The sequence below is a fragment of the Galleria mellonella genome, unplaced genomic scaffold (assembly GCF_026898425.1).
Source record: "Galleria mellonella isolate WM207_F2 unplaced genomic scaffold, CSIRO_AGI_GalMel_v1 utg172, whole genome shotgun sequence".
NCBI classification, from domain to species: domain Eukaryota; kingdom Metazoa; phylum Arthropoda; class Insecta; order Lepidoptera; family Pyralidae; genus Galleria; species Galleria mellonella.
In genome coordinates, this window is record NW_026442015.1 from 1,047,685 (window position 1) to 1,060,283 (window position 12,599).

At 36.0% G+C, this 12,599-nt stretch overlaps 2 protein-coding genes across 2 annotated transcripts in view; both read right to left on the reverse strand.

The window, feature by feature from the left end:
- LOC113514576 (complexin) overlaps positions 1 to 12,599 on the reverse strand; it is a 374,606-nt gene that overhangs the window by 338,655 nt on the left and 23,352 nt on the right. The gene's annotated exons all lie outside the window — the stretch shown is intronic.
- LOC128200261 (uncharacterized) lies at positions 8,369 to 10,823 on the reverse strand. The gene has a single exon (XM_052893142.1). It carries the CDS (start codon positions 9,914 to 9,916, stop codon positions 8,903 to 8,905), a length of 1,014 nt encoding a protein of 337 aa, XP_052749102.1. The 5' UTR covers positions 9,917 to 10,823; the 3' UTR covers positions 8,369 to 8,902.

Consider the following 12,599-nt stretch of genomic DNA (forward strand, 5'->3'; position numbering starts at 1 on the left):
CTCTTTTGAAAGACCTAGAGGCAGAGTTATACTTCTTTTTAAGAGCACTGGTGTTAGGATCTCGCGACGCCACACCTTTAGCCCAGGTTAGGAAGCACTCCTGTTTCAGACGAGATGCTGTTCTACAAGAGGCTCCATACCAGGGCTGGGATTTCCCGCCGACGGGCACCACAGAGTTAGGAATAAATAATTCCATTCCCTGAAGCACCACATCAGCAATGGAATTGGCAATGGCGTCGGGATCATCCAGTGTGAAGCAAACCTGCCTCCATGGGTAAGATGCGAAAAAAATCCGCATCTCATCCCAGTCTGCTGACCTGTAGTGCCAAACACGACGTCTACCCGTGGAACGTGGTGGAATCGGACTCATGAGAGGCACCTCGCTCCGCACCAGACTGTGATCCGACGATCCAAGCGGAGCTTCGACGGAAATCACATAGTTGTCTGGGTGGGTGGTCAGCAGAAGGTCCAACAGTGAAGGTGAATGGTCCAACACATCAGGTATTCGCGTAGGCGAGGAAACAAGCTGCGTCAGACCATAAGCCAAAGCAAAGTCATGAACAGATCTTCCCGCATAGTCGGTTGTACGTGAACCAAGCCATTCGGTATGGTGGGCATTAAAATCGCCAAGAATCACGACTTCAGCGGAAGGAATCTGTTCGAGCAGGGAATCTGTAGCCATTTGGACGTGCTCAATGAGTTGGTCGGTTTCGATGTTCCCGCTGTGGGACCTGTATAGGCATGCATAGACGCGAGGATGGTCATTGCAGTCTACGCGTAGCCATAAAATGGACAGGGCCGTACCTTCAAGAGTTCCAAGGCGGCGACAGCAGATATCCTCTCTGACATACGCGCATACACCGGCACGCGAAACAAAACAATGTTCAAGTTTATAGCCCGGGTACGTCAGGTATGAAGTTTCGTTTGGAGAGGATATCTGTGTCTCCGTTAGAAAGAGCAATGCCGGCCGCGCCGTTTCTAGGTGGTGGTGGACAGCGTTTAGGTTAGAATGTAATCCCCTAATATTGCAGAAGCTCACATTGAGCGAAGGGGATGCCGTAGAAATCTTGCTCCGTTTGCCCTTGGTTCCAAAGAGCGGAATTTTGCCCCCCCCCAGAATACGCAGGGCAGCCCGAGCGTGGTTGCTCGAGAGAGGATTCTCCAGCAACATGGTTACTGGTACCTCCCTGGGGTATGTTATTTTTTTTTAATTCCACTGCCATGGTTGCGTGTTGTAGGATAGGGGGACGGGGTTGGGGAAAGGATTTTAGGAATAGGAAAGGGATGGGTATGGGATGGGTATGGGATGGGCCTCCGGACTCCCTCACTCACCATACGGAATGTGATCGCACTGAAAGTGCAACCACTTAGCGTCGGTATTCTGTGAGGGTGTGGTACTTCCCCGGTCGAGCCGGCCCATTCATGCTGCAATACCATATGGTATTACAGCGTGGCTCTACCACCTGAAAAATTAAGTATACAAACGACTAATGTTACATAAACTAATAAATATACAGAGGGTACTTAGAAAATTAAAAACTAGACTTCTGCCACTTTTAAAAAAAATAAAATAATATCTGATTAATGCATTTTAATTTTACCTTATCACAGAGTAAAATGTATGAATCACGATTTCCCACCTGTAGTTAAATGCTATGAGTATAAATTTATCTTCTTCTTTTTATCATACTGAATAGCTGTCGGCCCATTCATCTGTTATAAAATCAATATGAAGATAATAAACACATTTAGTGAATAGCGGCGTGATTGGCATAATGATAGTGCTAGCTTTGACACAAGAAGCGCGGTGGCGTGCCCCATATCGATACTGTAGTATGTTGTTCTACTAGATATGACAAACAATTGTTTGCAGATATGTACTTAAAATGACATTTTCCATTGACCACAAAAAAATTCATAAATTAATATACAAAATATATACAAAATAAAATCGGAATCGTTAACAGTATTTAAAACTAATAATCTACCCATGCCATAAAATATATTAGAACAAATATTTTGAATTTAACATGGGATTAACTTAACAAAAAATAAATAGCTCAACACTGCTTACTGCAATAGAATTATTTGGTTTTGTTGAGCCTAATAATTGCCTTTGAAGAGCAACTTAATAATTTGCCTGAAGATGCCTCGCTTACAAATGAAACACGTATCGCAAAAGGTGCGTAAACAAAATGGCAGTCGGAGATTGATGACTGCTTCTAGTAGTAATATAAGTAGTCAATCTTCAAGTGTTGGTAGTCACACATATATTTATGGTAGCAGAATTAAACAAAATAACAGTTAAATATGCCGTGTTAGTATGAGATGTTCAAAATTTTTGTCGTTTTGAGATTTATGTTACTTTTGTAAAAATGTTCCGTTTCACTGGCATAATATCTCTTAAATAATTCAACCGGTTAAATTTTAAATATTTTCTATTATATTTTTCCCTTTTTAAGAGTTTGTCCATTTTATAAAATTATTGTTGTAGATTTTATACTCTATACAATTCCATCTAGAGCAACTATCTATATCTAGGGTATTACTGCTGTATTACTAGTGTTGTACTTCCAAAGTACTTGTAAAATAACATAGGCATCTTAGTGTTTTAATCCAAGTTAGGATCTTTACTGCAATTTGATTATAAGTTTGTATAAGAAAATAACTAATTCGTTACTAGCTCATAAAGTGGTAATCTTCTATTTATTGATTAATTCTAACTCAAAACACCTATTATGAGATTATGTAAAACTTCCACTTAAAATTTTACTTTTCGTCTGTTTTGGAAGAAGGAAAAACAAAATAACTTCTACAAACTATCTCACTGTTCTATAAAATTGCGACTATTACCAATATCCACAAAACTTTTAGAAATATCGACAATATAAGAGAATACGAGTTTACTCAGATTCTACATAGCCCTCCAGTTAAAACAAACTGCATACATAACCAAACAAAAACTACCATTTACATATTGGGAACCCTGTTCTGAAGCGATATGGAATTTCATTTACTTTTTTATACTATTTTAGATTTCGATCTGGGCACCTGCAACACTTTATTGGATCTTTCGTATTAAAACTTAAAATGTTTTATCTTGTCTAACGCCATATGGTACAGTGGATCAAAGCACAAAATTAAGTTTTAAGTAATTACATTTTTTAACATTTATTTTCTCTGGTAATCAATGTTTCGATATTTAAACTTATAAAACTATATTATACCTTAAATGATATGTATTTTTAAACTTATGTTCTAAAAATCAATTTTTTTGTGTACGAAAATTTTATTATAAATTTTATTTCAAACATTTTAAATACCTATTAATTGAGCTGCTTATTCACATTAATTACATACGTACAAATTGAAAGAATCTATATAAAATATGTATATGTAATATAAAAGTAAACGTAACGACGAACACATTTTATTTACAAACTGAAGCTGTTTGTAATGATTGTTATGCAACTGTTTTATTAGACTATCTTTGTTTATCTATTCAGCTGTTTGTGTGTTCTCTCTGACTAAGGTCTAAAGAGTAAAAAGAGAACTAGAAGCATAACAGAAGACCTTAATCCTCACGCTTTGTTACATAAGTGTGACAATATAATTATGAGTGATACTGATACTGTTCACGCCTTTAACAAAAGTTTAAAAAAAGTACCAACAAAATAGAGTGTATTTATTTTTTCTCTCTGATAAGATAATTCCTAGTAATGTATAAAAAATACTATATAAAATCTGAACTGTACAGAATAAGTAAAACAAGCTATTGATTAGCAACGAGTCACGAAGTTTCACTAGTATGACATAATATTGCCCATCCTAACTTTTTAGACCATAAATATATATACCAAAATTAGCTGAAATATTTAAAAGCAATATGTACTGTATTGCTCAAAAAATAAAAACCAATTTCAATAAGCCGCAGGTACACTGATAAACGGCGATATGTTTAGTAGGTACTATGCAACGACTTGTTTCGTAGATAATCTAGTGTTTATAAATATAGTTTACAAATATTATGTGTTTATATCTCAGCAGTTTTTTAGTGTACAAAGAAAAGAATGATTGATACCATCGTATTAATCATTTCAAAATGGGACCAATACATGAGTAAACCGATTGATTGCTAAAATTATAAAAATTGGTATTAATGATATAGTCGTGTGCCAGTTGCAAAAAAAGATTCAAACGAACTGAGATCCTCCCTATCTTGAGACTCAAAAAAATCAATATATTTTTATACTGCTTAAAAGAGTTACGTTGTGAACTCAAAGATAACGTATTTATCGTGTAAAATATCTTTGCATAAGCCCATAATAGAATTTCAAAGCGACAAATTCAATATTGTATTAACCATAGAGCAGCTACGTCGTGTGAAATTGCGAAGTCAGGAGACAGTGAGGGAATTATTTTTTATTAAATTCGTTTCATAACGTGAACATGTCGCCCCCTGTGTCCCCTACAAACTTAGAAGGGTTCCAGTTGACAGCACCATTTACTCGGAAATATGACGTCGCTTGTTCTACAGTTTCAAATTTACTTAGGCCTACAAAATGAATACTGTACATTAATAAATATTTTTACGACTATAATCCTTAAATGTCCTAAATAAGAGATATTTGTCAATTATTGTTATTGTTGTGAACGTGAAAATTATGTCTACATTTCGCACGAGCACTTTTAAATCCAAGAAGATGGCATGACAATAGGCTCACCTATAGATATCACTCATACTATTCTGGTTTTTAATAATACTTTCATCACCAAAGATTTTCAATGAATTGATTAAAATTCGTAAAGTTTTGAGGTCTCGTAAATTATTCGTTATATATCATATTGTTTTTTTTTAAGTTGGTGATAATGAAATGGTGACCCCGTCTGCGCTAACAATATACGCTGGCAGTAGCAGGCCAATTAGCCCATCATAACGAATTTCACTAGAATTAACCACGATGGTTTCCAGAGAGAACCGAGTGGAGGTCGACTTGATAGTGTATTGCTAGCAATGGGTCACTAAGACCCCATTACTAACAATCGCTTTCCCCCTATTATTTATGATTAAGTTATTACATATATCAACCGAATATCTGACCTTGTATATACGGATTTCCAAAGACTTTTCTTTCCAAACAGATTCATACAAAAAAGTATTTTACTTTATCTATGAGAGAACACAAGTACATAGATTTTTATATATCAGTTTAATATGTGGCTATTAGTAATTTTACATCTTCATCCATCCATAAATGAGGTTTATGGGGTTTATAACGACACAGTATATTTTACGCCTTTAACCATAGACTACATAATAGTTATTATATATCAATATACACACCACTACAATAAACAATGTAAATACTTACGCTTATAATCACCTACTCTATACAAATTATTTTCGTATATCACGCGAATATACTATCAGCAAAGGCGATACTACGGACGTAAAGGCTGACGTAGTTGACTCGTTCAAATCAAAATAAGTCTTGTGGAGTATATAAATAACAATAGGCAACTTAAATTGTGCACGCGAGCAGGCTACGCAGTAGAGACCGCTTGAAATTATTTATCGCCGCAGATGCTTTATGCGATTTCTATAAAATGAACCCAAGGTTTGCGTCAAATTTTCAAATAAATTTACAGGGTGCAAAAGAATAACACCTGAGTCCTCAAGAATGGCAACGCATGGGGAGTATCATTGGCCAAACAGTATACTCTGTAATATCTATGGTACTGCTCATATCTACGAGGTTTGTCCGGAAAGTACGTATAAAAGTTTTTTAAAAATTTTATTTTACAATTATTCAGGTAAATCAATTTTATCCCCTTCAAAGTACTCCCCCTGTGACATAATGCACTTGTGCCAACGCCGTTTCCACTGTGAGAAGGCTCCTTGAAAGTCCTCTGGTTGTAGGTTTCTCAGCTGCCCCGTCGTAGCTTTTTTTATCTCATTTATGTCCCCCAAATGCCGCCCCCGAAGTACCAATTTGGTTTTTGGGAACAAGAAGAAGTCACACGGGGCCAAATCCGGCGAATAGGGGGGGTGTTCGGTCACCGTAATGGAATTTTTACTCAAAAACTCACGGACAACAAGAGAGGTGTGGGCAGGGGCATTGTCGTGGTGAAGAATCCAACGCCCCTCTCGCGCCAATTCTGGACGAACTCGTGCCACACGAGCTTTGAGGCGTCTGAGCACATCGACGTAGAATTTTCCATCAACTGTCTGGCCTGGAGGGACGAATTCTTGATGGACAATCCCCCGAACATCGAAAAAAACAATCAACATTGTCTCGGCCCTCTCTGAATCTTTTTAGCCACTTGTGGACGGTTGGTTCCTTCACAGCATCATCCCCATAAACTGTTCTGAGATCGGCAAAAATTTCACGGCCATTCTTGCCGAGTTTCGAGAGAAACTTGATTACGACGCGCTGCTCTTCAACGGAAGCGGGCTCCATGCCGACGGGGTTTCGTTAAGAGATAACTTCACAGATGGCGTGACAAGCCAGTTCGCACCGCACGGCGGTCAGACCAGAACTGAAGCATTGTTAGGGACATAAGGAAGGGGTCCTGCGCTTACCTGGCCTCCCCACTCCTCTTTCTCGCATTCCAGAACACTTTTATACGAACTTTCCGGACAGACCTCGTATAGGCAATGGTTGCCACTTTCCATCAGGTGGGCTATAAGCCTGTTTACCATTCTGAGTTTTATAAAAAAAAAGAATTTAGTATTTTATCCAAATAACAAACACTGTCAGTTAAGTGTGTTCTTCTTTAATAATCTGTCCAGTTCTAGAGTAAGGGCATACGGCTCGAGCTGCTGCAGCTTCTAACCAATACTCCCTCTGCGACTGCATAAATTCATCATTCTTTTTTACCAATTTCCTTTCAGTCCCAACATCTCTTTCCTTTTTCGTTGATCCTTTCATTCGTAGGTACTGACAAATGCTTTATTGCTGCTTAAAACTTAGCCGTAAAATAATGAATTTAGAATCCCAAATCATCCCGAATCAAAAGATAAGTTTGGCAATCCAAAGAGGTAATGCTGCCAGTATCTTGGGTACGCTGCCTCGGTGTGGTGCGTTGGGAGATTACTTATAATTAGTATTAGTATTTAAGGAATTTTATATTAACTTTAATTTATTGTTGTATTGTTTTTATATAATAAGAGCTATTTGTAATATTTAAAATTAAATATGATTACGAAATTTTAAGCGAAATATATAAATTCAGAATCCCATTATTTTGGAAGTCGTGTAAAACTAAATAAATATATAAGTCTAAACTAGAAAATAAGCGTGAAAGTCAAAGTGGACTTGTCGATAAGGTGCACGGCACACTATGACCTAATTCTGCGCTTGGAGTGCGGCATTATTACTGCACTGTTGACAAACCCTTAGCTGCCTTTGTGCAAAAACAGCTCGCAATAATTCAGAGGGCACGCCTTTGAAACATTTATCATACGAGCGAGGTCCGACATGATTGTGAGTGGCATTATGTTTGTCATACGGATCTCTGTAACTCCATGCATTCATACTTCGCATTCACGTGCATATTTTTATTTTGTATCTCACAATAACGAATATTTTGAAATATTTTTCTTTTTGTGCATGGTGAATACCTATGTGGATATGAAATCCTTCATTCTTCTAGACAAATAGATATAACATATGTGTATGGCACTAGGATTACTAAATTCAAGAGCTTAGTTATGAAATCATATCATTAAAAAATATTACTTAAATAAACATAATATAATGTATAATTTGCGTAAATAATAACTTCGTTTTGTTCTCGTTAGGTAAGTAAATTTAATAAAATAAAATTTTGAAATTAATTAATTTAAGTACTCTGGATTGTATCCGCTCGATTATCTTAATTTAATAACGTTAATGAGATGCGATACTCACATGAAAACAAATTTAATAATTTGTCAATATTGTTAATTGTATACTATTATTACCATTATAATCCCTTTCAACATATACGGAACGTAACGATAGATTTTTGTTTACACATTTGTAATGGCAAACAAAGCAGCCCATGTGATGGGAGGTAGTAATACCGTCACCCATAGGCATAAACAGTACTATAGATAATACAGTATACTGTTATACCCATGATATATGTCACACTTTGCCATTCTTGAGAAAAAAGGTATTATGCCTCGGTATTATGTAATTTATTGGAATATGGCAGTAAAATTACAAAAAAGATGGGCTCTTAAGACCGACAGCTATACCATTTGTCCTAAGAAGTGAGTTTTAGAGAACTTTTATGAGAAATAAAAGGACAGAAATTCATTCACAAACTCCATGCTCCAGTTTAAGCTTAAAATCCCATTATAACTCGTTGTTACGTGGCGAATGATAAGATTTGTTTTTTAAAAAACTAGCTTTATTACTTTACACAGAAATAGTACAATTAGATGTTTACAATATGAATTCGGAAATGGAACTGTCCTCGAACTGATTTGAGGCAGTATTTATATAAGGTGAGTTTATCGGAGAGGGGTTCTCGACTAATGATAACATGATGCTCATGGTACACAATTGCGAATACAGATAAATATTACTCATCAGCTAATGGTATTGTAACAAAGGCTAATGGTGTATGATTTCATGACAGTGGTATTTTATCAGAGAGGAGCTTTTGGCAAAGGCTTCTTAGTTAGCGATTACATTGTACTTACAAATACAAATAGACATTCCAAAATATAGATAAACATTACAGATAAACATTACTTATCGTAACAAAGACTTGTTAGTCATTACTTATCAACTATCAATATATTACTTATCAACTAGCATTTTAGCAAAAGACTTATTAGTCACAACATAACAGTCATAGCACAACATATTAGTCATAACATAACAGTCATTACATAACACCTCCCCTCTTAGAATAAAGATTGAGTTTTGTTACTCGATCTTTGATGAAGGTGTGGAGTGGCGACGTCATCGCTTTCATCTTCGGATATACACGACGTCGTTCTCGGTTCCAATGATGCCATGGGAATTTCGATGTGTTGACGGCGTTGAGAGCGATCGAAGCAGTTATTAAAAATCTGGATGCAGCCATCTCTACGTTGTGTTGTGGTGAATTGAAAACGTCTCTTGTGACACTTATAACACAAACACGTTAGCATGGCTAACCCAATAGCTATGCTGGAAATTGAGAGTTTTGTGGAATATTTTTCAACAAAAGTAGCTTGATTATCTTTTAATAGTTTAGAGTGTTGATTTATTTGTTCCTTTATGGTGTTGAGAGAGTCCAACGCTATGTTATTCAATTTTATTGGAAGAAGTTCTGGTTCTCTAATATTTAAGTTTTCAGGAATGCAGATTTGTTCCAGATCTACGGTGACAATAGGGTGACTAATATTTGTCGATAGATTTTCTTCAGCTAGTAGTGTAACGAAGGCAGTGTACATTTTACAGCCATTTTCCAATGATATGATGCCGGCTCCGGAGATTTCACCGTGGTTTGTTTCATCTTTACATTCTAGGGTATACGGCGTTGTATGTTGTAAGATGTAGATCCATTTATTGTTTCTGATGGGTTGCAGTGTGTTAATATTCGCCGAAAACGTAGTAACTTGACAAATTTCTGGCACGTCTTGTCTTGTTGTCGTAAGTATGGCAGTTTCACAGGTAGGCCTGGTGTTCACGTTATATACTGGGAGATCGTTGCAGACTTTTGTTTCCGTAACAAAGTTCTTACATTTTCCCAAGTCGTTCATTGTGACGTATTGCTGTCTGTTACTGTTCATGGCAAGAAATGTTTGCTCTGGGAGGATCGTGGAATATAAGGTTGATGAGGGATGCAGAATAGGAATAGAGTATATGTGATATAAGGTAAACCTATCGTTTCTAACTAAAGGGAATTCTAAAATATATATAATTTTATTCATATAGATATAAGATGTAATCGAAGCAGATTCGAGGATTTGATGTATGTTTGATAGCTTTATAGGAGCTACTAGATTTTTATTCACTCTAGCGGGACTTGAGGATAATAATTCTTTATATAGACGGTTAATTGATATAATCGAAGGGTGAATGGCTCCTGATTTAATGAACAAAATGCTTATTATTATGTCGTCAATGTCTTTTTCTAATGATGTTACTGACTCTAGTATTTGTATCGCTAGCGTGGATATTTCTTCAGAAATGGTAAGGTTGAAAATTAATTTGTTCGTGGTATTAAAATAAGAATTAACTTTAGCAATGTTTTCGTTGATTAAATGTTCGTCGTAAGAGATTTTCAGTAAGGTTTCGTTAAAATTTTTAATTGTCGAAGAGATTATCTGTAGTTGTTGTCTTAGGATTGCGTCAGTCGAAATCTGTTGTCTTTCTAACTGTTCGATACATTCATTGTAGTGTTTCGCATCTTTGGCGTCAGGTGTTCCGATAAGCCATTTTAATATTGAGCTTACACCGTCTATAAGTTCACGTTTACTACGTTTGTTATTTAAGCTACCTGCGGTATAGTAGTTTAATTCGCTTAATCTGGAGTCTATTTTGTTTAGACTGGCTTTGATGAAAGAACTTGTCGTAATTACGCTCGGTAGTGTCGTGTGTCTAGCGACGAGATTTTGATAATTTTGTGTGAGTCTTTTTATAGAATCATGAGTTAAAAATAGTGGTTCTAAGTCTCTATACACTAATAATTTCCACGAATTTTCAGAGATTAGAATTTCTCCGTTTTCTTCAAAATAGAGACCTGATTTTGAAGGTATGGGTAGTATTCGGGTATCCCCTTCAACAAAAGTTGAGGAGTACCTGTAAAGATATATATATATTTTTAAGGTTATTATTTGTATAGTTTTCCTTTAATAAATTTATATATTTTATATAAGATAACGTAAAAGATTAATTTAATGATAGAACATATTACGAAACTAATATATGGATTATTCATTAAACGTTCTAATTTTTTCTTTAGACTATCCTCGTCATATACTACGGGAGAGGTTGTAGGGTGTGCCATGGTTTGCACCCTGAAATAAAATGAATAACTTATATATATATATATATATATATATATATGTATACTCTGACTTACTTTAGTACCTTAATCTAAAATTAAAAGTTATAGTTTTTCGGTAGTTGGTTCACACAATGGCCTTAGGCGATTAGCATGCACCATTTGATTTTTGCCTGACTTTTGTATGACGTAATTCTCATTGAATCCGAGTCGGGTTACGACGTAAGGACCATCCCATTTATTTTCCAAATTGTTTGGATTCGGTACTTTCAACATAACCTTGTCGCCTATACTGAACTTGGCTATATTCCTTATATTACCATCATAACGTTCTTTAGCTTTTTCTTTCATATTTTGTACGTTGCGACGGGCAATATCTCGTGACACCTTAAGTCGTTCGTTAAGATCGCGCAAATAATCATGCGTTGTGTAATCGTTGTTTTCTTTAAACGAATATAATGATCGAGGTTTGTAACCGAATAGTAGTTCGTGAGGTGTGAGACCGGTTGATTGATTAATTGATGTATTATGGCACATAACAGCAAAGGGTATTATTTGATCCCAATTTGATTGATTTCGCTTATGGTACATTCTTATATGGTCACGCAGAGTAGCGTGGAAACGTTCGAGAGCACCGTTCGTCTGCGGATGGTAAGCAGTACTGACAGTATGATTGGATCCGAGTAATTTCATAAGTTGTTTAACGACGTTGTTAACAAACTCGGTGCCTTGGTCTGAATGGAATCTTTTGGGTATGCCGTAGTGTTGACAGAAGGTCAATAAGGCTTTAGCTATCGTTGTTGCTTGTTTGTCTATTATAGGATAGGCTTGAACGAATCTAGTCAGATCGTCTTGTAGCGTGAGTATGTATTTATTTGAATCATTGGTTACTTCTGAGTATGACACTAAATCGATTGTTACGCGTTCAAATGGTTCGTTGAAAGAAGAAGTGATAACCATAGGGGCTTTGTAGGTTTTTCTTTGGATTTTATTTCGTTGGCAAACTTGACAATTTTCTATATAATTCTTAATAGTATCGGACATTCCTTTCCAGAAATATTCGGTTCTAATTTTACGCGTAGTTTCTACTATGCCTCTGTGACCTGCTAAGGGGTCATCATGGAAAGTTTTCAGGATCTCGGGAATTTCCTCTGATGTGGGATTTTTAACCTTATTTTCACATATAGTAATCTTACACTCGTATACATCAGCAAGATAAGCTGTGATGTGGAGTTGTTCGTTGCCCTTGAGTTTACAAGTAGGGTCATTTTTTAAGTCAGGAATGTGAAGTGATTTTAAACTGTAATTTTGTAAGCAGTTAAGGAGAATTTTGAAATAACTTTCGGAGTCCCATGAGTCAAAGTGTGTAGGTCTTAAACAACCAAATATGATGTTCTGGTTCTTGTCTGAGACTAGGAGATCGACGTCATAGAGTTCTTTGACTTTATTTAAATATGGATCTACTTGAGAACACATAGAGATAGCTTCGTTAAAAAGGTCGTTTTTATCGGATAGTTCGCATGAAGAGGGTATAAATATGTTTTTGTGACGGTCGTCTAAGAGGCGATCTGAGGAAATATGAAGGTTTGGAGTGTCGAAACTATATG

Excerpts from the sequence above, each read along its gene's own strand:
- LOC128200261 (XM_052893142.1), bottom strand. The coding sequence starts at position 9,916 with ATGAATAAAATTATATATATTTTAGAATTCCCTTTAGTTAGAAACGAT.